The following is a 25,421-nucleotide window of genomic DNA, read 5'->3' on the forward strand; positions in this document are numbered from 1 at the left end:
TACAGACATATACAAATACACACATACACACACACACACACACACACAAAGTCATTCACAACAGATGAAGTATTTGGACAAAGGATATGAACAAATAGTTCTTGAAGAGATGCAAACTATTAACAATGATATGAAAGAATTTTTCAAATTACTAATCATAAGAGAATTGCAAATCAAAGCATCTGTGAAGTTTCACTTCCTACCCTGTAAATTGGCAAAGATGATAAAGGATGGGAATAGTCAATGTTGGAGGGGTTCTGGAAAGACAGGTTACACTAGTGCATTGTTGGTGAAGCTGTGAATTTATATAAACATTATGCAAAAAAAGTGACTAAAATGTCCACAGTATTTGACCTAGAAATTCCATTACTAGGCTTCTACCCCAAGGAAGCCACAAATAAGAAGAAAGTTCCCATTACACCAAAATATTTATAGTAATACTTTTTCTGACAGAATAAAAGTAGAAATAAGAGAGGAAACCATCAACCGGGAAACTGCTAAATAAATTGTGGTACCTGAATGTAACAGAATATTAATGGGCTATAAGAAATAACAAATATGATGAATACAGAGAAGTATGGAAAAATCTACATAAACTAATGCAAAGTAAAGCAGAGCAAAGAAAACAATATACATGTGGACTACATAAACGTAAATGAAAAGAATCAGCACCAAAAAAAAATTAGATTTGAATATAGCAAAATTACAAAGAATCTTCGTATTGGAGCCAAACATGGTTCCAAAGAAGAGATATAAGAAGGCACTCTTCACAGTGCACCCCTTTACAGAAGTGGAAGGTCCACAATATATTTTCAGACTTTTTCAGTATATTGATTGGTTAATCTAAATTTTCCTTCTCTTTCTTTCTCTTTTCTTTTGTACTTAAAAAATATTTGTTATCAGGGATAGTTCTCTGAGAAAAAGACAGGGAGGGATACCAGGGGAAAATATGATAATAACATTATTTTAGAAAAAGAATTTGGGAGGAAAAAAATAGAAAGGAGAAATCTTAGAACAAAAGCTGAAAAATTCTTATCCAATTAACAGATTGACCAAAAAATAGAATAACCAGAATACATCCACTATATGAAACAAAAAACTATTAAAACAAAATTAACATTAAAAAAACAGAAGAAATGCATGGCATCTATTGTTTTAAAAAATGATTTGAAAAATTGGTCAGGGGAAAAAAATTTAAGAATCACTGGATTTTCTGAAAACCAAGAACAAGTAAAAAATCTGCAAATCATATTTCAAGAAATCATAAAAGAAAACTGCCAACTTATTTAAATCAGAGGGCAAGGTAAAAATAGAAGGAATCTACTGATTACCTCTTAACAGAAACTCCAAAATGAAAATTCTCAGGAACGCTAAAGTCAAAATACAGAGCATCCAGGTTTAAAAAAAAAAAAAGTAGTCAGAAGGAAGAGATTCAAGCACCAAGAAACCACAGCCAAGACTTAGAAAGACTTCCTTATTTTATAAAGGAGAAAAATCTTGAACCAATATGATATTCTAAAAGACAGAAGAAAAAAGTTTATAATCAAGAATAATTTGCCCTGCAAAACTGAACATAATACTACAAGGAGAGAAATGGACATTTAATATATCAGAGAACTTTTAAGCTACTGAAGAAAAGAAAATAGTTGAATAAAACTCTGAAATATATACAAAGGAGTCAAAAGAAAATTGGAAAGGCAAATACTTTTGAAGAGGTAAATACATTTGAAGGAGCTAAATGATATATCTTCAGAGGTTACAGGGGAACTAAATCAGACAAACGCAGGACCCCTAAGCATATATTTTGTGCTCAAAATAAATGAACATATGTCGATTTTAAAAAACAAAAGTAAGTAAAAAAAAAAAAAGCAATATACTAGGGAAGAACTAAGGAAGAAGGGGAAAGGGTACTTATTATTCAGTATTACTTAGTATTTAGTATTAGAGCATACCCAAAAAAATGGTGAAAGAAGTCAAGAGACCAGGCATCTCATGACCTTATTCTTCTCAGAACCACTAAAATTGGCATAGAAACACATTAAATTCATCAGGGAATCAGGAAATAGGAAATGGACTGGAGAGAAGGGCTAGAAGAGCTATGAAAGAGGGAGAGGAGAGGTAGGGAGGGAACTTTCATAAGCAAAACATGATTCAATTTTGGAGGAATAACAATTAAAAGGATAGAAAGTGTTGGGGATTGGCTTTGGTAAAGGGAAGAGGGGCAGAAGAACACGAACAGACCACTTTAATTATAAATCTGATTCCTTCTCTTTCGGTCTTTTAAACAAAACTGTTCCTGACAATCGTTATCGTGAAAACTATAATGACGAATATATATTATGTATGAATCATACACAAATATTGTAAATGTAAGAGGAGGATGAAATGTCTTACAAAATACAGAAGGGTAACTGAAAGAAGCAAAAACCAATAATGTTGCTCCCAAAGAGCACACCTGTAACATAAAGCTAAACATTCCATATTAATTACTACCATAGTTCAATTTAATACTTGCAAGTTCTACATGCATGTTTAAAGAGTTGTATTAAATTTACTTGGACTTAATGAATTTCTGTGACATATAACAAAAACATATTAAAACTTAAGAAAACAATGGATTTTTACTGGTTCATACCTTGGATTGGGCTGTAAAATTTTTGCAGTTTTTCAGTAACTCAGCATTCACTGAAGGTCTAATTTTATAATTACTTTGAGGTTTTGTGTCTAGAACTTCAGAAACTGTGCCCTCCATATTAAGTGGTTCCTTTTGTCCCTCCTCGATTGAATTATTAACAATATTTGGTTCAACAAGTACTTCGTCTCTCTTCAGAGACTCAGAAAGTAATGATTTTTGGAGACAATCATCTTGTTTTTCTGTTTTGCCATAAATACTCATGTTACCAATTGCATTCTCAGATTCTGTTTTATCATTAACATTAACAATATTTTCTTCTTCACTTGAATCATCAGGTATTATAATTCTGGATATTTTCTTTTTTTTTAATGCAAAATTATTCTGTGTCCTAACTCGCTTTAATTTTGCTGCACGTCGTGTATGGTATTTTTTCCTTCCATCAGAAAAGCTGTCTTCGTTTAATAAGTTGAAATCAACACATACTTCTTCACTTGAATCATTGATAGGATGTTCTTCCTCATCACTAACACAGAAGCTATCTCCAAAATAAGTTTCATCTTGCTCAGGAATCTATGGAAAAAAATTTTTGAAATAAATATAATAGAATTTTAAATTTCTTACTACAGCTGAAGTATTTGCTGAACATCTACTATATTTATTACATTACTATTATTAGACAACTAATGATGTTACCTAGCAAATGAAATTATATATATGTACACACAAATATATATATATATGTATGTATGTATGTGAAATTTGATCTAATGAAGGTATAAGGTAATGGATATAATTTTTGAAGAGTATCACTTTATATGTTGACTTTCTTAGTTAATACAAAACAGTTATTACCTAGACTAATTTCACTTCATTTGCATATTTAAATGATAACTGGAGTTTTTTTTAAAGAAGATAATTTTTTTTAGGAAGTAACCTATAGATGAACTATAATGCAGGTCATTTAAAGGTAGAAAAAATTAATACTTTTACAAAGTGGGTAATAAATCAAACTATTTCACAATACACTATGGAATAAGAATAACATGGTCCCAAGTGATGAATACCAAAGTATTAGTCATCTTCACCTACAAAGTGGGCTTCAGGTAAGTTACAAGAAGTTACCTATCAACAGCTTAAAACCAAGTGTTAATGTCCTTCCAGAGAATGAGTCTTACTCTCTTCATTATGAAAGAAAAGTAGATTAGAGCTAATATCAATCCTACCCTTCATACTGAATTTGGAGTTAGGGAATCTGGTTTCTAATCCTAGCTTAGTCACTTACTACCTATACAATTCTAGTTCACTATGACACACTGGGGCTAAGCTTGCTTAAATCTTTAAAATAAGGTGGGTATAATAAATGATTTCTAACATTCCTTCCAGCTATAAACCTATAGGACATCAATACAGATGTAATATGCCACTTTAAGAAATGCTATTTAGGTATCTGGAGAGCAAAATTATTGGATGATTCTTACCAAATAATTACTAATTATTCCCAGGAAAATAACTTGGTCCTTCAGTAAGCAAGCATGTATTGCACAGAATGCTCAGCTCTATGAGAAATGCTACATTTGACTTAGTGTACAGTCCCTATGGAGAAGTTATATGTAAGCAAGGGACATTTTCAAAACAAAATTCAAACAAAATAGGAAAGTTTTAAAAAAGATAAGTAAAAATTATAGATAAGCAGATGTCACATGCCTGTAGTCAAAAACTATTCTGGGTTAAAATAGCCCATGGAAATTCATCTAGCTAATTCTCCATCCTGTAACTATCACAGCTAAAATTTCCCAGATTTCATTTTAAATAATTATAAAAGATTACAAAACCTCTTTCAGTAGCCCATCTCCAGTCATCCTGATGAATATCTGGTCACTGGATCCAGATGTCTCTGGAGGAGAAAGTCAGGCTGGTGACCTTGCACAGCCCTCCCTCACTCAAAACAAAGTTAAGTGCAAGTGATATCATCATTTCTCTGATGTCATAGTCTTCTTTGAAAATGAAAGACAAACACAACAATCGCATTAACAGGAAATTCTTACATGCTGAAAATTCATACCTGTGAGAAAATGTTCATGGAATCATATTTCTTGTGCACCATTTTAAACATATTGCCTACCAATGGACTGCGAACAGACTGCAGATAAACACTTTTCATCTCAGAATCTACAAAAAGAGAATTGAATTTTTAAAAGGTACATTAAAATAGTAACCACAAAGATTAGTTAAGTACAATCTAATCTAAGTTTAAATAAATCATGTTCCTTGGGAAATGTTAACCACCTATTTTAAAGGAGCAGGAAGTACCTCTGAAAAGCAATCTTTTAAAAGCTTGAAGCCTAAACATCTAGGTTGGTTACATAAATGTTTCTAAATGCTTACTACATGCAAGGCATTTTATAAAATCCACAGATATAACTTGGAGAATGATAAAAAGTAGAATGAGAAGGGGAATGAGAAGACAAGGGGAACATGTAATAGACAAGAAAAGTAATTTAATATCAGCTTGAGGTGAGAGAATGATACAAAAAAATTGCACAGAGGAGGCAGCACATCAGGAAGAACTTCTGAGAAAAAGAAGTTTTTCAAAATGTACATGAAGAAGGGAAGGCTTTCTAGGCATAAGAGAAAGTCTCTGAAAATTTATAATTTACAGAGTCAAAAAAGGGCAAAAAGGATTTAAGAACCAGACAATAACTGAGACTCTTTTACACACATGAAAAGACTAAAGATAGAATGGAACCAGACTATAGAGAGTATGAAATTCTCAGTTTTGTCAAGTGAAGAACAGATGAATTACTAGCCTGTGAATTGACTCCAAAAGCCAAAACCTAAAGTAACTTCATACTCCTTATGTGGTAGCTATATATCTGTGGTGTCTGCTTAGGCTTCTGTTTTTGAGGAATCAGACTGTCCTTAGTACCTGACTCCTTCATAAATTATACTTTATGGAAGACCAATAAGGGAGGACGTTACCTTGAGGTGATGATTAAGCCCCAAGGTGGGGCAGCTAGGTGGTGCAGTGGATAGAGTAGTAGTGCAGGAGTCGGAGGACCTGAGTTCAAATCTCACTTCAGACACTTGACACTCACTAGCTGTGTGACCTTGGGCAAGTCACTTAACCACAATTGTCTCATCCTGGGTCATCTCCAGTCATCCTGATGAATGTCAGGATGAAGTCACTGGATTCAGATGGCTCTGGAGGAGAAGTGAGGTTGGTGACCTACATACCCCTCCCTCACTCAAAACAAAGTCAAGTGCAAATCATGTCATTATTTCTCTGATGGCATGGTCTTCTTCAGCAACAAAGGATGAATAGACACCCAGACACACGCACATACACCCAGACACACACACACACACACACACACACACACACACACACACACACACACACACACACACACACACACACACACACTTACTTCTTTGGGAGACCAGGCCTACGAAAACCAACACCAGGGCATTGTATTGCATGTTGAAATGGACTTTTAATAATCGGCAGGGCATACAGCCTATAGCAGGTCAAAGGAAACCAGAACTATTCATGCCACATAACGATTAGAAAGAATAGATCACACAAGGGCTGCAGATTTCCCTCTTATCTGACTTACTCTTAGTCTCATAACTGTGTCTCTTCCATAGAGTCATTTTCAGCATCCAGTAATTTAAAAATTCAAGGACTGATCAGCTTATCCATCACACAGATTCACCAAGAGAAGATGCTCATACTTTATCCAAATGGCAAGGGGGAAAATCTGAAGTTTTTTGACCAGCAAAGTGATATCGTCAGATCAGTGCTTTGGGAAGATTATTTTTGTGACTGGATGAAGGAATGGAGAGGGCAAAAAAATGGAGGCAGGGAAGCCAGTAAAGATCCTATTACAATTGACAATGCAGAGGTAATTAGGAACTTAGAGTGGTAAAAGTTGTAGCTGAGAAGAGAGAAGTTGAGAATGCAAGAGGTGGATTAGACAAAACTGTTTATGAATTTAATACACAATGCAGAATTTAACTCCCTTGAGTGATGTTAGTTTAGTAAGAACAGAAAAAATGATTTAACACTCTAATTTATAATAATCTTTCCATAATCATTGCCTGTAAAGCATAGCTTCTAATGCAAACTAAATAAAAATTAGAGCATGAGCAAAAGCACAAGGATTTTAAAAGAAGGAGAATAACAATGACAGTGGTATTTACCATTTAGAACCTGTGAAAGTTGAGTCCCATCATTTAGGAAGTCAAGTAGTAAGGAATCTTGTTCATTTTCTGATTTTTCACTTTCATCAGATGAAATACTTTCTGCATCTTCTGAAATCTCTGCTTCTTCATCTAAAAATTGCCTGCCTTCATGCTAAGAAAAATGAAGGAACAACTTAAGATAACCATTCGTTTTTCTTAAAAATCTAGAAGAAATCGGTACCAAAGCAATGAGAACAGTCTATATGAAAAAACAACAACAACAAAAACCCAGGAAATGACACTGATAAAATACTTCTAAAATACCTAATTTAATCTGGTCTTAAAGAATCACATTCAAATCATCTGAGTTGGCTCATGCCAGTAAACTGCATATTTCTAATTAATCCCTGCACATCTTCAAATTTCTAATCATTTTATGTTAGGAGATAAAACACTTCTGTAAAATAAGACAGCAAAGAATATTGGATTGAGGAAACACCCATCTAGTAACTGGTCAACCAGAGAGAGTTCTTTCCTGATGTTTTAAACCATACCACTAATTATGAAAAATAATCTTAATGTATATTGTTTTAACCATGCTCACAAACTGTAACTTAGGAAATTTTTTGTTTCCATGAAACGTGTCTCATTTTGATAATTTCTCAAGCAGTAATACAAAACAGCACAAAACCAAAGAAAAGCATTTCAATTCCAAGAAATAGCCATTACTACAGAAACACAAATTTAGTAGCTTTAGTTTTTTATAAAATCTGAAACTTGCTCAAAAAACTTTTTAAGTGTTTCAAAATTTCTTTTTTCTTTCTAGATATAATTTATTGACGTTAGTTCGTGTTGTTTTACTGAAAAAAAATTGAAAGGGAAAATCATGAAAATGAGAATCTCAAAGTGAATTAATATGGATATAAATTATATTAGAGGGAAATACAGGTCTTAACTAGAAATTTCAATAAACAGGGAAAATCCAGTCCCAATTAGACTTCCATATTTCATGTCATGTCATATCATGCTCCCTCTGCTGATAAAGATCACTGTGAAAAGGTAGAGAACAAGTGCCACAAACTACAGCTTATGGAGCTAAGAATGTTTTTCACAATGTAAAATAAACTTTTGTCATATTTTAAAATGTAAACACCATTCTTAGTTCTGTGGTCACACAAAAACAGGCTGCAGGCTAGAGTTTGCCCTTGGGCCATATCTGTCGAATCCTGCTCTATATGCTGCATTTCCACATCTGTAAAATCAAGACAATAATATTTCCACCACCTATCTCACAAATTTCTTTATAATCTTTAGAACACTAAACAAACATGTGACTACTATTAACATCCCAATCTCTCTACAACTTTGTCTTCAAGTATTGCTGTAGTAAAAAAAAACAAAAATGCCAACACAGTGGAGCCACCCTAGTGTTGAGCTACTCTAAAATCAGTTACACTGATTCATGAATGAAAGGCATATGCTGTGATTCCTCAAAGCCAGACCAGCATGGCAGGACAAGACAAGATATTGGGGCACAGCTTTGGAGAAGTCAGGGTTATCTGGAACCATAATGAGGCATCAGAGGAATACTTTAGCAGAGAAGTTGCTAATTATCTTTTTAAAGTTCATAAACAAACAAAAAAGAATTATTAGGGAGAAATGAGAAAACTTACCTTTAGGTTTCTATAAATTTTGGGGGCTCTCATACTTTTGGGGGGATTCCTTTTATTGCTCTGGAAATTATCTTGAGTTAGAACTGGTTTAGGAAAATCTGTACTTTCATCACTAGATGATTCTGACTAAAATAAATATGAAAAAAATTGTATAAGAAAAAGTAAAATATTATTATTATAATTATTATAGTGTAAAATACCACCCCTCAAAGAAAAAGATGTAAACTGGACACAAATCCAACAAAAATTGCTAGAAGAGTTAAAGAAGGTGCTAAAAAAAAGATTAAAAAAAACTAAATGAGAGCTATAGAAGAAATATATGAGAAAAGAAATTAATAGCTTGGTAAAAGAAGTACAAAATCTTACAGAAGAAAATAACTCCAGGAAAATTAGAATTTTCCAAATAAAAGCTAATGAATCCATAAGACACCAATAAATAATAAAATAAAGTAAAAAACTGGAGTAAATGTAAAATATCTGAGTGGGATAGGTTTAGTGAAGACTTCTCAGATTGTAATTCTTCTCCCAGGGGTGAGGTAAGGCCTAAAGGCTCAAGGTTACAATATTTTTAGAATAGAATAGTTCCATATAAGGATATAAAACTGTGTAGTGTATTAGGGTCTCAATGATTGGACAAAACTCACATAATTCCTCGATGTCTTCATTTCAAAAGGGATTGGTTAGATTTCGTGTCTAGAATGTAAGACCATATTCTCAGCTAATGAGGATAATGGTCAGTGGGGGGAGGAGGGACTTGCGTTAGGGTCTATATAAATCACTGTCCTTTTCTTTGTCTTCGGCTTTCCTACTCCTACAGGTAAGCCCCGCTTCTCGAGAATCGAATAAATCACTTTTCTGTCATCATTTTGAGAGGCCTCTGAGTAACTGATTTATGTAGGGACGTGAGCCATCCCACACATATCTCATAGGAAAAAACTGACCTGGAAAATAGATTAAGATGACTTAATTTAAGAATCACTGGATCTTTTGAAACTTGTGAGCAAAAAAAGAGCCTACACATTATATTTCAAGAAATTACAAAGGAAAATTGTCCAGATATATCTTAGAACAAGACAGCAAGGTAGAAAAGGAAAAAATCCACAGGTCACCTCCTGAAAGAAACTATAAAATGAAAACTCCCATGAATATTATAGTTAAAAAATCCAGAACTCCCAGATTTGGAGATCTGGGAGAAAATATTAAAGTTAGCCTGAAAGAAAGAATTCAAGCACTACAGAGCCAAAGTCAGGATCAACAAGATTTAGCAGACAGCACAATAAGAAATAAGGGCAAAGTATCTATTTGAATGTGATGGAATATTTTTATGCTGCAAGAATTAATAATGGGGATGGTTTTAGAAAAATCTGGGAAGACTAAACTAGTATGAACTGAAGCAAACTGAGCAGAACCAGGAGAAAAATCTACACACTAATAGCAATGTTGCAAAAATAATCAACTCTGAAAGACTTATAACTCTGATTAACACAATGACCAACAACAACAACACCAAAGGACTCATGGGGAAACACGGCATGCACTTCAAGAAAGACAACTGATAGACTCAAGAGTGCAGACTAAAGCATTTCTTCTATTTCTTTCTTTCTCCTGCTTTTTTTCCCTTAGAACCCATGGCTATTGTAAAAATTTATTTTGTTTATGTACACCTATCAGTAATGGTTTCTCTTTCTTTCCTTCTCAGTGGCTGGGGGAAGAAGTGAGAAGAGGGATTTAGAACTGAAAATAAAATCAGACATAAGAAAACCAACAGAAAATCACATTACAAAAACCCAGAAAGGAGGAAACATCAAGGATAGAGTGGTCACTGGTGTCAGGTGGTATAGAGAGGAAAAAGAAGGAAGAGGACTGAGAAAAATAATCATATATGGCAGTTAAGAAATTACTGCTAACTTTGGAGACAGCAAGTTCAGGGCTACAAAAAAATGTAAAATGTTTCCTGAGTATGAGGGAAAGAACAGGGAAAATGTTAAATCTGAATAATTGGAATCTTAAGTATGAACTGAATGACTTGATTTGACTGATCAGAAAAAGCAATGTTAAAATAAAGTATAATACAAGGCTTTTAAAATCTTATTTAAACATTCATAAATATATTGCAAATTTATTGCATGAATTAAAAATATCAGTTATTTTTGTATTTTATAACAAAATAACTTCATTAATTTTATTTACATAATTATTTTATACATCAATATGCCTTACTTATATTATGAAATAACTCAGACATTAAGGATTAAAGAGTCAGTATATAAAAAATATTATTTTACTACTTCAACTTTATTCAGGTTTCCAATTAGGAGATCAGATTATGATGAAATAAAAGTGCTATGTTGATTCATTTTTGGAATTATTCTGCTTTTCCCAATAACAAATATAACTATTTGAAAAAGGTAATATTTTTCAATACAACAGCCTGCACATTACTAGAGACTTAATGTTGATCTTAATAGATATTAAATGACTTTAAACTTTGAGGTAAATGAATTTATTCTGATTTATCCTCTAAGCATTTTCATTGGCTGCTCTCCTCCCCTGCCAGAAATGCTTTCCCTCCTTCAAGTTCCAGTTAAAATCCCATCTTCTATGGAAAGTTTTTCCTCTTTCAATCATTTACTTTTCATCCTCTATAGTCTGTTTGTACATTTGTGTCATCTCTTCCATTAGAGTGTGAGCAGGCTTTTGCTTTTCTTTTTATCCCCAGCACTTAGCAGAGCACCTGGCACACAATAAGCACTTAATAGTTGCTGACTGCGTGTTAATAAAATGAAAACAAATATCTCTTTCTTTAAAACAATACTCCTTAAAAAGATACCGGAAATGGTCAGGAACATTTCATTTTAAAAGAAAATCTTAAACGCTTTTTACACCAATAAAGTCAGATCTAAATAACTGAAAAAATATCAGTTGCTCATGAGTAGGCCAAATTAATATAATAAAAATGACAATTCTACCTAAATTAATTTATTCAGTAACATACCAATCAAACTACCAAAAAATTATTTTATAGAGAAAAAAATAATAACAAAATTCATCTGGAAGAACAAAAGGTCCAGAATATCAAGGAAACTAATGAAAAGAAATGCAAGGGAAGGTGGTCTAGCCATAGCAGATCTAAAACTGTATTATAAAGGAGCAATCATCAAAACTACTTGGTACTGGCTAAGAAACAGAGTAGTGGATCAGTGGAAGGAACCAAGCATTTATTAAGCACCTACTATGTACCAGGCTCTGAGGTAATCACTTTAGTACTTACAATCTAATTAGTCAGTGGGAAGTCATATCTTATTGAGTATAATATTTTAAAAAGGCCTACTTTAAACTGTGGTATACAAAGTCACATGATTTTAACTACATGACCAACCTTTTCAGGGACTATGAGAGTTAAATAAATGCAAACAAAACTACTAACAAGGTCCAAAAGTCCTTGAAGAAAATAAAAATTTCTACAATCATATACATATTTTACTAAGCAAATGTCTTTTAAGGTAGTAAATCTTTGAAAGAGCAAGAGGAAGCAACAGGAAAAAGGCATTTTTTTCTACTCTCAACTTTTTAATTATGCATATAATTTTAAAATAAGACAAATGAGATACATCCAAAAAGAAATTCAAAGTAATTGGTAGTCACTATAACTAGATTTGGTCAATTTCATTGAACAGCAACTTACTGTGCTTAGTACACGTCTACACTTCTTGACAGCACAATGAGGAGATTCGTCATCACTGCTCTTCCCAACCTATACAAACAAATTAAAAAACAACATTCTTTAGAAAGAAATGGAACTTTCCAATTGATTATACTGTTGCTCTTTCTAACGACTCACTTCAGGGGATTTCAGATGATTTTTTTCCACCTTTTTACTCTTTCTTTGGAAAACCACATCATCTTCACTTCCAATGCTATTTCCTGCAGAAAAAAAAATATTAAGATGGTAAAAATCACTGGGAAAATATATACTTATTTATCTATGAAATAAACACACAGCAGCAAAGAATTTAGAGCTAGAAAAAGCCCTTAAAACAACCTAATTAAAATCTTCTCACTGTAGAGATAAAAGTATGTTAAGATATTACACCAAGATCACAAAGAAGTAAGGAAGCAGACCTGAAATTTAAACCCAGATCTAGAGTTCTTTCCATATACTATATTGGGGGGGAGGAGGAGTAGGGGAGACTGGATCTTCTGATCACCCAGGTTAGAAGTGCAGCAGCTACTTTTATAGGTCCAACATCACTGCTTATAGTCATGGAAGTTCTGACCTACTTCTGAACCCATTAGCTCTTTCTTACTCAATCTGAAGGTCCCCCAATACCAGGAGCTCAACATATTGGTGCCTCACTTTGTGTTCAGTCAATAGGTGTTGGCCTTATTACAACTTAAAACTCTCTCTCAAGTGATTCCCCACCCATCTCAGCCTCTTCAGAAGCAAGACCTACAGGCATGCACTGACATGACCAGCTACCACACACTGCATTCTTAAAAAGAAAACAGAAAAGTAGAGGAGATACAGAATGAGAAAGAGGAGGAAAGCAGATCCCATAAATCTTAGGAATAGGTAGCACCAATATTTCTTTGCCATTGTACATATCAGGAATCGGGTGGGAGAGCAAGGAGTCAATAAGGCAAAGAGACCTGCCCAAGGTGATACAGCTGGTAAATGTCAGAAGATGAGCCTAGACCTTCTCACAGGACATTAAGTTCAATACTCTTATTTTTTTTATGCTAGTGGCCTTCTTAAAGCATTTAATAATAGTGATATAAAAATAAATGAACCCAAAATAAATATACGCATGGAAGCCAATTACTGAAAAACTAAAATAATTTCAATTAAATAGAATTTAGATACAAAGATATCAAGTCACTTGAGTATTATCAGATAAAAGATACAAACCTGCCACCAAAAGGAGTTTTAAAAGCCAGCTTACTAAAGCACTCTGTCTGACAAGAAAAGCTGGTAAAAACAGGAAACATTTTGGCCAAAAATAGGTTAAGACCAGCATTTACATCATATCCCCTAAGAAGTTCCAAATGGATATGAAATCTAAATATAAAAGAGCACATTATTTTTTTTTTTTCAAATTAGAGGGGAATGGAAGGAAGAAACTTCTATAGCTATGGAGGAGAATTCCTAACTAAAAAAGAAACAGAGATAGGGAATGAATGAAAATCATACGAAAATCATTTTTGATTACCTAAAATAATCTTTTCAACTTCTTAAAATTTAAAAGCTTTTGCACACACAAAAAAAAACAACAATGCAGCTAGAATGAAAAGAGAAACTGTCAACTGGAAAAAATATCTTTGCATCAAATATCTGGCAAAATATACATATATGTATTTACATAGACAAGATATATAAGGAAATACATAATATATAAGGAAACAACAGAGAAGAAGTCAAAGCATATGAATGACAACTTTCAAAAGAGCATTTGCAAACTGAACAAACATGAAAGACTGCTTCAAAGCATTAGAGAAATGAAAATTTTAAAAACTGATGCTTTGTCTCACATGTAACAAAATGGCAAAGATCATAAAAAACTAGAAGGACTGCAGGAATACAAGCAAATTAACATTCTAGTAACAGAGGTATGCAATGATGGAAAATTTGGAAAATTTTTGGAAAAAAATGTAATTACATATGAAAAATCACTGCTGAGAATATACACAAAGGAGGTTTAAAAAAGAAGGGGGAGGGAATTTGAGAAAAACTGCTGGGAAAATTGGAAAATGATATGGCAGAAACTGGGCATAAACCAACATCTGACACCATACACCAAAATAAGGTCCAAATGAGTACACTATTTAGATATAAAGGCTGATACCATAAACAAATCAGGAGAGCAAGGAATAGTTTATCTTTCAGATTTATGGAGATTGGAAGAATTTATGACCAAACAAGAGATACAGAACATTGATTACATTAAATTGAAAAGATTTTGTACAAAAAAAGCCAATGCAACCAAGCTTAGGAAGGAAAACAGAAAAGTGGGAAAGAATTTTTATAACTAGTGTCTCTAGTAAGCCTCTTTTCAAAAATATATAGAGGGGCGGAGCCAAGATGGCGGAGTAGAAAGACGCATATACACATAGCTCCGAACCCACAACCCATAGAACATTGGTAAAAAGGAACTCACGGCGAATTCTGGAGTAGTAGAGGCCACAGCACAGTGGAGCAAAGGAGATTTCTGTTCCAGAGGCACCTGCAAACCTCTCGCAAAAGGTCCGTCGCACTGCGGACACGAAGCCCAGCCCAGCCCTGCCGCGGCATGGAGAGGAGCAGATCTGAGCGGGCTTCACAGACGGGATCTCCAGTGGCCGCAGGGTCCCTCCACCCACAGGTGACGGGGGTCAGTGAGAGGGTCTTCTTGGCAGGTCGAGAGGGGAGTGGGGTACCCCCATAACTCAGGCCCCCTCGGGAGGCAGTAGCTGACACAGCGGCAGACCAGGGCTCCCCAAGCAGGCAGGAGCCTGGATCCACTGTTGAAGGTCTCTGCATAAACCCCCTGAGGGAACTGAGCCTGAGAGGCGGCCCTGCCCTGACCTGAGTACCTGAACTTAATCTCACACTGAATAGCAGCCCCGCCCCTGCGGAAGCCATGAGGCTGGGAAGCAGCATTTGAATCTCAGACCCCAAGCTCTGGCTGGGAGGATCAGGAGGCGAGGTGGGTGTGAGGAGAATATTCAGAGGTCAAGTCACTGGCTGAGAAAATGCCCAGAAAAGGGAAAAGAAATAAGACTATAGAAGGTTACTTTCTTGGTGAACAGGCATCTCCTCCCTTCCCTTCTGATGAGGAAGAACAATGCTTACCATCAGGCAAAGACATAGAAGTCCAGGCCTCTGTATCCCAAACATCCAGACTAAATATTCTGTGTGCTCAGGCCATGAAAGAGCTCAAAAAGGATTTTGAAAATCAACTTAGAGAGGTGGAGGAAAAGCTGGGAAGAGAAATGAGAGATATGCAGTCAAAGCACGAACAGCAGGTCAGCACCCTGCTAAAGGAGACCCCAAAAAATGCTGAAGAAAATAACACCTTGAAAAACAGGCTAACTCAATTGGCAAAAGAGGTTCAAAAAGCCAATGAGGAGAAGAATGCTTTCAAAAGCAGAATTAGCCAAATGGAAAGGGAGATTCAAAAGCTCACTGAAGAAAATAGTTCTTTCCAAATTAGAATGGAACAGATGGAGGCTAATGACTTTATGAGAAACCAAGAAATCACAAAACAAAACCAAAAGAATGAAAAAATGGAAGATGATGTGAAATATCTCATTGGAAAAACAACTGACCTAGAAAATAGATCCAGGAGAGACAATTTGAAAGTTGTGGGACTACCTGAAAGCCATGATCAAAAAAAGAGCCTAGACATCATCTTTCATGAAATTATCAAGGAAAACTACCCTGAGATTCTAGAACCAGAGGGCAAAATAAATATTCAAGGAATCCACAGAACACCACCTGAAAGAGATCCAAAAACAGAAACTCCTAGGAACATTGTGGCCAAATTCCAGAGTTCCCAGGTCAAGGAGAAAATATTGCAAGCAGCTAGAAAGAAACAATTCAAGTATTATGGAAATACAATCAGGATAACACAAGATCTAGCAGCCTCTACATTAAGGGATTGAAGGGCATGGAATAAGATATTCCAGAAGTCAAAGGAACTAGGACTAAAACCAAGAATCACCCACCCAGAAAAACTGAGTATAGTACTTCAGGGGAAAAAAATGGTCTTTCAATGAAATTGAGGACTTTCAAGCATTCTTGATGAAAAGACCAGAGCTGAAAAGAAAATCTGACTTTCAAACACAAGAATGAAGAGAAGCATGAAAAGGTGAACAGCAAAGAGAAGTCATAAAGGACTTACTAAAGTTGAACTGTTTACATTCCTACATGGAAAGACAATATTTGTAACTCTTGAAACTTTTCAGTATCTGGGTACTGGGTGGGATTACACACATACACATGCACACACATACACACACACACACATAGAGACAGAGTGAATTGAAGAGGATGGGATCATATCTCAAAAAAATGAAATCAAGCAGTGAGAGAGAAATATATTGGGAGGAGAAAGGGAGAAATGGAATGGGGCAAATTATCTCTCATAAAAGAGGCAAGCAAAAGACTTATTAGTGGAGGGATAAAGAGGGGAGGTGAGAGAAAATCATGAAGTTTACTCTCATCACATCCCACTAAAGGAAGGAATAAAATGCACACTCATTTTGGTATGAAAACCTATCTTACAATACAGGAAAGTGGGGGATAAGGGGATAAGCAGGGTGGGGGGGATGATGGAAGGGAGGGCATGGGGAGGAGGGAGCAATTTGAGGTCAACACTCATGGGGAGGGACAGGATCAAAAGAGAATAGAAGTAATGGGGGACAGGATAGGATGGAGGGAAATATAGTCAGTCTTATACAACACAACTATTATGGAAGTCATTTGCAAAACTACACAGATTTGGCCTATATTGAATTGCTTGCCTTCCAAAGGGAAGGGGTGGGGAGTGAGGGAGGTAAAGAAGTTGGAACTCAAAGTGTTAGGAACAACTGTCGAGTAATGTCCTTGCCACTAGGAAATAAGAAATACAGGTAAAGGGGTATAGAAAGTTATCTGGTCCTACAGGACAAAAGAGAAGATGGAGACAAGGGCAGAGAGGGATGATAGAAGAGAGAGCAGATTGGTCATAGGGGCAATTAGAATGCTTGGTGTCTGGGGGGGGAGGGGACAAAAGGGGAGAAAATTTGTAACCCAAAATTTTGTTAAAATGAATGTCAAATAAATAAGTTTAAAAAAAAATAGAGAGAGAGAGAGAGAGAGAGAGAGAGAGAGAGAGAGAGAGAGAGAGAGAGAGAGAGAACTGGGTCAAATTTACAAGAATACAAGTGATTCCCCCCAATTGATAAATGATCAAAGGATATGAACAGGCAGTTTTCAAAGGAAGAAATTAGAGCTATCTACAGTCATATGAAAAAATGCTCTAAATCACTATTGATTAGAGAGATGCAAACCAAAACAACTCTGAGGTACCACAGCACACCTATAAGACTGGCTAACACAACAAAACAGGAAAATGATAAATGCTGGAGAAGATGTCGGAGAGTTGGAACACTAATTCATTGCTGGTGGAGCTGTGAGCTGACCCAATCATTCTGGAGAACAATTTGGAACTATGCCCAAAGGACTATAAAAATGTGCATACTCTTTGACCCAGCAATATAGGACTATAAAAATGTGCATACTCTTTGACCCAGCAATATCGCTCCCAAAGAGATCATAAAAATGGGAAAAGGATCTACATGTACAAAAATATTTATAGCAGCTCTCTTTGTGGGGGCCAAGAATTGGAAACTGAGGGGATGCCCATCAGTTGGGGAATGGCTGAACACGCTGTGGTATATGAATGTCATGGAATACTATTGTACTATAAGAAATGATGAACAGGTGGACTTCAAAAAACCTGGAAAGATTTGTACGAACCGATGCTGAGGGAAGGGAGCAGAATCAGGAGAATATTATATACAGTAACAGCCACAATGTGATGACCAATTTTGATAGACTCAGCCCTTCTCAGCCACGCAAGGACCTAAAACAATTTCAAAGGACTCATGATGGAAAATGCCATCTACATCCAGAGAAAGAACTATGGAATCTGAATGTAGAGCGAAGCAGATTATTTTCTTTTTTGTTTTGTTTTTTCTATTTCATGGTTTCTCCCATTCATTATAATTCTTCTATACAACATGACTAATGTGAAAGTATGTCTAACAGGAATATACATGTAGAGACTATATTGGATTGTAGGCTGCCTTGGGGAGGGAGGGGGAGAAAATTTAAAACTTATGGAAGTGAATGCTGAAAATTAAAAATAAATTAACTAAAAAAGGGGGGAAAAAATGTCAGAAATATTACAAAAGTCATAACAGCACTATTTATGGTATAGTGAGACTAGAAAAAAGGTGGGTGCCCATCGATTGATAAATGGCTACATTAAGAGTTAGTTGTGTTTCTACTAAAGGAGAAAATGGTAGGTCATAGCTTAGTCAAAGTTGCCTAAGAAACTCCTTGAAACAAAGAAAAAATGCAAGCTGAAGCAGTGATCAGTAAATAACACAAAAGGGAAAAACAGGAGGCTCCTCCACTCAGTCCAGAATGGCATAAGAAGATGCCACAAGCACTTTGGTCAGGGGCAAAATAAAAAACTTGCAGCAATATGATCTCTATACCTGAGGCCTAAAGGCAGTGGGATTTCAACCCTAGCCAGCTAGGGCTCTAAGAAGAAAATAAAGAAATGTCCTAGTAGGTCAGTGAACAAGAAGTGACCAGAGCAGATAGAAAGTGTATGCATGCCTCATGGCCCTCCAGGAAACCCCAAGCCAGCAAGGAATATAGCTCCTATTAAGTTGCCTGCCCAGGTTAAAAGAGCACAGTCCACATTAGAGGTGCTTCAGGAAGCATGAAACCTGCATGATTAATGGCCGCACAAAGGAACCAAGGAGACAGAAGTGTCCTGGGGTATTGGAGTGGCCCCAAAGCTTCTAATATCCAGCTAGGGCATATGACTACCACAGGAGACAAAAGTCAATTCCCTATTAGTGACTACACAAGGAGAAGGAGAAAAGACTAAGTAAGGCCAGCACCTGTACCAGGACGCTGTAAGATAGAAGTAGAAGCCAGGAACTGAGGCGGGGGGGGACCAGCTCCATGTTCCAGGCAAATATTGTAGAACAGAGTAGGTAGCAGAACTAAGCCTCAGCCACTCTGTCTAAGAGTGAAGGAAGGAACATAATCTTGATCTGAGACAAAGTTCCAAATTAGAAACTGAGGCTGGTGACATGAATAAACAGAAGAAAACTCCTAATAAAAGGTAAAAATACCATGGGTTAAGAGAAGCCCACAAGGTAAATCCCTGAACTCCACAAGTAAAAGCAAAATCTCAGATAACACAGAAATAAGGAATTCCAAGAATGGACAGAAAAAAATGAAACAAAACTTATGAAAGTACATTAGAGATTCAGAGAGAAAAATGGAAAATTGGAAAAAAAATAGAAAAAGATAGCTTAGAACAGAAGATAGAAAATATTACCTATGTAGAAAGCTCCCCAAATACAGACTGAAGCCAACAAATCTCAATAATTTACTGAGACAATATTAGAACGAAGTGAAGAATGCTATTGCCTCCATCCAAGGCTGAGATTCAACTGTAGGCCGCCATGCTACTCCCCTGACCTCAGTCCTAAACATATAAGATATATATCAGGTCATGCTTAGGACTGAGGTCAGGGAAGTCAGATAGGCAATAGACCAGCAAAATGGCAAGATCATTTTCACCTATTTCACAGAATCCAAGGTCTCCAAGAACCACAGCTGGTGCCTGGACTATAAGCAGTATAAGCCAGTTATCCATATGGCTCTAAAGTACATTTATGAGAACTCTGCTAAATCAGGGAGAAGAGAAAGGCTTACAAGTAAACATAACGTACTCTCCAAAACTGAGTATAATTCTGAAGGGGAGAAAAAAGGAATCTTAAACAATAAAGATTACTTTCAAGCATCCTTGATGAAAAGATCAGAGCTAGTTAAAATTTATGATACAAACATAGGGGACAAGAGAAATCTAGAAAGATAAAGAGGTAAACTGGGTCTGGATGTGGTTGTTTTCTATTTTGGTTTTAAGAAGGAAAAGGGAGGGGAAAAGAAATACACTGGGGTGAAAATAAGGAAGAGAAGGAACTTAAAATATCTCCTAAGTGGTGACAAATATAGAAGACAGGATAGGTGAGAATTTCATGAAGTTCACTTTTATCCAAACCAGAAAAAGGGAGGTTAAAATAAACACACACATAAACATGAACACACACATACACACACACACACACACACACACACACACACACACACACATATGCACAGAGACACAAAGAATTTGGTGGAGACCTATATTAAATTCAAGAGGAAAAAGAGGCCAGAACAGGGAGAGAGAAGAGGAAGTTTGAAGAGGAAGAGAAGACTTGAGGAGGAAATATTCACAAGGAAAACAAGCTTCAACCAAGGCAGGTAGATCATAAAGAAGAGAACAGGAGAGAAAATACCAGAACCAGAGACTGAAGTCTAGACTGGCTGAAGAGAAGAATGGAAGGAATGAGACCACATCAATTATGAATTACTAGGACCAATCCTTTTCTTTCCCATTCTTTGAGATGAGAGAAGGAATAAAGAAAGAGTGAGTTTCCCTGGCTATGCTTGTTCTGTGTTTCCTACACACATATGCATAAGCTAAAACACACGCTCCTTGATTTTATGCATTTGCCTACATGTGCTCCCTTGTTCCACAGGTGATGTGGTAACCTCCAGAACAGCATACCTATATAGATGGAAGAAATCTTCCTTGTTACTGATTCTACTGTATATTTTAATTATCTTATATTTTGAGGAAAAAAAGAGCATATTAAGGTAGACTAAAACCTATGAAAGAAAAATATTGCTAGAAGTTATGTAAAGCTTATGCCTTAGATTCTTATTGGAAATATCAGGGTTTTTTTTCATTGCCATTACAGACAGCAGCATAAACACACACAGAGACACACACACAGACACACAGACACACAGACACACACCCTTTGAATACTATAAGAAAACAGTCTACAAATGAGGTTAAAAATTCTACTCTTGAACTTTTTATTACCAAACAATGGTCAAATTTTTTGTTCTATTTCAAACTATAAATACATTGAAACAATAACCCCCAAATCCATCCCCTTATATACTTAATCTATATACATATGTAAGCGTACAGTTACAAACCCTCCGCAGCAGCTCCATTAAACTACTTTGTTCACTGTTCCTCAACTCACTTCTCATTTTCATAATCTTTCCCCTTTGTGACTTTGTTAAGCATCTTCTTAAGTGACTCACTGCTTATCCCTGTATCCTTTCAAGGACACACTTAACATTTCTAAAGTCACTGTTTTGACCATTCATTCTACCTTTATAATTTACTACTTTGTACCAATAATTCATATTTTCATGTGGATAACCTAATTTAGTTGTACAGATGAACTTCTTGAGAACAGGGATCTCTATTTCTTTGTACTTCCATCAATATTCAGAATAAAGCTTTCTTTGTACATATTAGGCACAAAATAAATTATCTATTGATTGATATGGTTCTAGAAAATACGACTGTTTCAAGGAACCAAGTATATGATGAAGCACCAAATTTATAATTAAATTCAATTTCAATAAATTCTTATTAAGATTCTACAATGTGAAAGGCACTATATTAGGTGCTAGGGACAGGAATGTAAAAGTAAAATGGTTCCTTACCACAAGGAACTGAGTCTACTGGTAGGCTATAAATATGCAAAGAAAGTAAATGAAAGGTACTTAAGGGACAGTATACGTAACTTAGGCATACAAATTTCTAAAAGTTACAAAGTTTTTCTTGATTTATTTATAATATAGTACTCATTCCTTAAAAGGTATAATCTTATTATCTTACCTTTATCAGAATAATGGCAAGATTCAAACAAGTTAATCTGTTCGTTGCTTTTGGTCTTTTCTATTGTAATTCCTACTTTCTCAAAAGTAGAATTCAAGATTTTTTTAATGCCTCTTAGATTTACTTTTTTCTTGGTAGTTGATAACTCAAATATTTCTTGTGTCATCATAGAGAATGAATTCACTGGATTTAGTTTACAGAGTGGAGTGCTCATAACATTTTCTCCTACTGGTGAAGACACTGAAGAAGCTGAACAATTACCAGGAGACTCAAATTCTTTTTCTTTTGTTGTTCGCAGTGGAGAAAGTACACAATATGGGTACTGATTTTGTAGCATCGATGTTGAAGAAATGCTTCTTCTGATATTACTTTTATCATAAGTCTTTGGGGTAGATTCTTTACTTGGGCCATAATTTGTAGCTACTTGTGTGGTACTGGTATGACTGCCAGAGAGATCCACTTTTAGATGGTCATTTTTGTTTACATCTTTTGCCAGCTCTGTTTTTCCCTCATCAGAATCTGGACTACAAAATCCCAAATCAAAATTAACAGAGAATAACTCTTTAGAACAGTCAAAAATACTATCATCGTTTTGGCACTTTTCCTTGCCTACTCCTTCCAAATTTTCAAGAGAAGTGCCAATCTTGGTAACTAATGGGATTTTGGTTTCTGAATCACAGTCTAGCAAACACTCATCAGAAATGTGGAATGGAGATACTTGTACCATTTCACTTGTAACAGCACCATCTGATAAAGATAAACATTTGGATTTATTTTTTAAATAAAGAGGGCTCATCTGATTAAATTCAGAATCGGTATCTTCAGAAAACTCTCTTTCCTGATCTTGTTCAATACTTAATTTTTTCATGAGTGTTTTATAAACTCCATTGTGTTTTTTTTTAACAAAATACTTTTCAGGAGATCCATTTACTTGAGCATGATCAACAGTTGCTTTGTCATTTTTGACATGTATGTGTGTTTCATTCTCATGTTCATCACAACTTGGTCCATCAAGTATCATATCAGAATAACTGGATATATCATCTTGCAAATTTTTAAATGAAGATGTCCTTAGGATTTCATCTTTCAAAGTACAGAGTGCATTTAGAGGAGGAGGAGACTGAGATAAAAATCTTTCTACATTGTTAAGTGTTTCTTTGGTCAGTAAGAGACAATTGTCACACAACTGAGCAGCTGTTTTAAGTAAGTAAGGATCTTCTTCTGAAAGATAAAACATGCTAGTTGAAATATTTTTTTTTCCATCAGTAAAATCATCATAACCAGGTTCTCCATGGTTTCTGCCAAATGAACTTTCAGATTTATCTACAGATGGGCACTCTACTAACAGTTCATGTAGCTGTTCATGGGCACTGCTTGTGTTTGAGACACTGTCTACATCCAATGACATTTTATCAACTGTTGGTGCTTCCTGAAAGTTACAACTAACAGTAGAATGTACTTCAGTTATTAAGGAATTGCTAATGTTGTCATTACTGCTTGCCTTAAGCTGATCTTTTGCCATATCCTTAAGGACTTTGGTTTTTAAATAAAAGTTTTTATCAGATTTAAATTCTTGGGCACATTCTTCATCAAAATCTGTTAATGAAGATGAATAATTTTGTTTCATATTCCTTTTGACTAAAAATTTTTGTAGAGTAGTAGTGTTGGCAGAAGCAGAAGAAGAATGTTTATTCCTGATAACATTTGATGTTGAACTAACATCTTCTATTTGTAAGTAGGGTTTAAGTTCCAATTCATAGCTGCATTCATCCTGTTAAGAAAAGACAGAAAGACATAAGAAGCAGTTTTGTAACACCTTTTAAAAAATGAGGAACAATTCTCATTGTTTTTAAACATTTGATTTTTTTTTCTAAATTACCAAATTCAAAGATGGCAGAGTAAGGCAGAAACTCACCTGATCTCTCCAAAATTCCCCTTCAAACAACTCTGGAATAAGTGTAGAATGAACAGCTGTGAAAGTCTCAACTAATCTCAGCATGAGATCCAAGACAATCCCAAAGGATTTATGATAAAAAATGCTATCCCTCTCCAGAGAAAGAATTGATGGAGTCTGAATGTAGACTAAAGCATACCATTTTTCACTTTCTTCACTTATTTTTGGTTCAAGTTTTCTTCCACAAAATGACTAACATGGAAACATGTTCTACATGATTGCACATATATTACCTATATCGGACTGCCTGCCATCTTACCAGTAGAAGGAAAGAGAGGAAGAGAGGAAGAGAGGAAGAGAGGGAGAGAGGGAGAGAGGGAGAGAGGGAGAGAGGGAAAGAGGGAGAGAGGGAGAGAGAGAGAGAGAGAGAGATTTGGAATTCAAAAATAAAAAAAAATGTTAAAAACTTTTATTACATGTAATTAAGGGAAAAAAATAAAACATTATTAAAAAACAAACAAATTGCCAAATGTAACGGTCTTCCCTCCATTCTTATCCTTCTTGACCTCTCTGCAGCAGTTAACACTGCTGACCAACTTCTCTTGTACATTCTTTCTTCTCTGAGCTTAGTTCTTCTCCTGTCTCAGGGTTATCCTTTAACAATTCCTTAGTATTCTTTGCTTGATCCTATTCTATGTCCTGCTCTCTAATTGTGATTGTATCCCAAAGTTCCATCCAGGTAACTGTTCATTACTTTCTGTTTAGTAATAACCACAACCACTTCCATGAATTTACCATCTCTATACTGAAGATTCCCATAAGTAATATTCCAGCCTTATTCTCTCTATTGAATTCTAGTTCTGTATCTTTACCAACTATCAATGGAACATTTCAGGGCTTGTAGGTGGTACAGTGAGTAGACTGCCAGGTCTGAAGTCAGGAAGATTCATCTTCCTGAGTTCAAATATGATTTCATACACTTACTAGCTGTACGACCCTGGGCAAGTCACTTAACTGTTTGCCTGAGTTTCCTCCCCTGTAAAATGAGCTGAAGAAGGAGATGGCAAACCACTCAAGTATCTTTGAAAACAAAACCCCAAATGGGATCATGAAGAGTCAGACACAAATGAAAAAAAAACTGAACATGGTATATTTCAACTAAATATCTCATGGATACCTAAAAATCAATATGTTCAAACAGAATTTTCTATCTCTGTTCATCCCCCTCACCCTTAAACCCATCCGTCTTCCCAAACCAATTACTGCCAAGAGCACAAACATCCTCCTTAACACTCAGATTTGCGATTTCAAATTCATCTTTGATTCATTACTCTCATTCACCCCACATAGCCCATCGGTTGCCCAAACCTGTTATTTCTACCCACATACCAACTCTCATATTCATCTTCTTTTCTACCCTTACACAGCCACCATCCTACTTTAAGCCTTCATTACCTCTTCCCTGGACTATAGAAAGAACCTTTAAATTTGTCTCCTTGCTTCTAGTCTTTCAT

The 25,421-nt window shown here is 35.4% G+C and overlaps 1 protein-coding gene across 2 annotated transcripts in view; it reads right to left on the reverse strand.

Moving 5' to 3' along the window:
• Positions 1 to 25,421, reverse strand: part of FANCM (FA complementation group M) — a 98,358-nt gene that overhangs the window by 23,578 nt on the left and 49,359 nt on the right. For both annotated transcript variants that reach the window (XM_072629264.1, XM_072629265.1), the window contains exons 14-20: positions 22,014 to 23,784; positions 12,335 to 12,417; positions 12,179 to 12,247; positions 8,494 to 8,619; positions 6,839 to 6,992; positions 4,698 to 4,804; positions 2,636 to 3,205 (exon numbers count right to left, since the gene is read on the reverse strand). In XM_072629264.1, coding sequence (XP_072485365.1) covers positions 2,636 to 3,205; positions 4,698 to 4,804; positions 6,839 to 6,992; positions 8,494 to 8,619; positions 12,179 to 12,247; positions 12,335 to 12,417; positions 22,014 to 23,784 — 2,880 coding nt within the window. The remainder of the gene's footprint in view (positions 1 to 2,635; positions 3,206 to 4,697; positions 4,805 to 6,838; positions 6,993 to 8,493; positions 8,620 to 12,178; positions 12,248 to 12,334; positions 12,418 to 22,013; positions 23,785 to 25,421) is intronic.

The sequence above is a fragment of the Notamacropus eugenii genome, chromosome 1 (assembly GCF_028372415.1).
Source record: "Notamacropus eugenii isolate mMacEug1 chromosome 1, mMacEug1.pri_v2, whole genome shotgun sequence".
NCBI lineage: Eukaryota > Metazoa > Chordata > Mammalia > Diprotodontia > Macropodidae > Notamacropus > Notamacropus eugenii.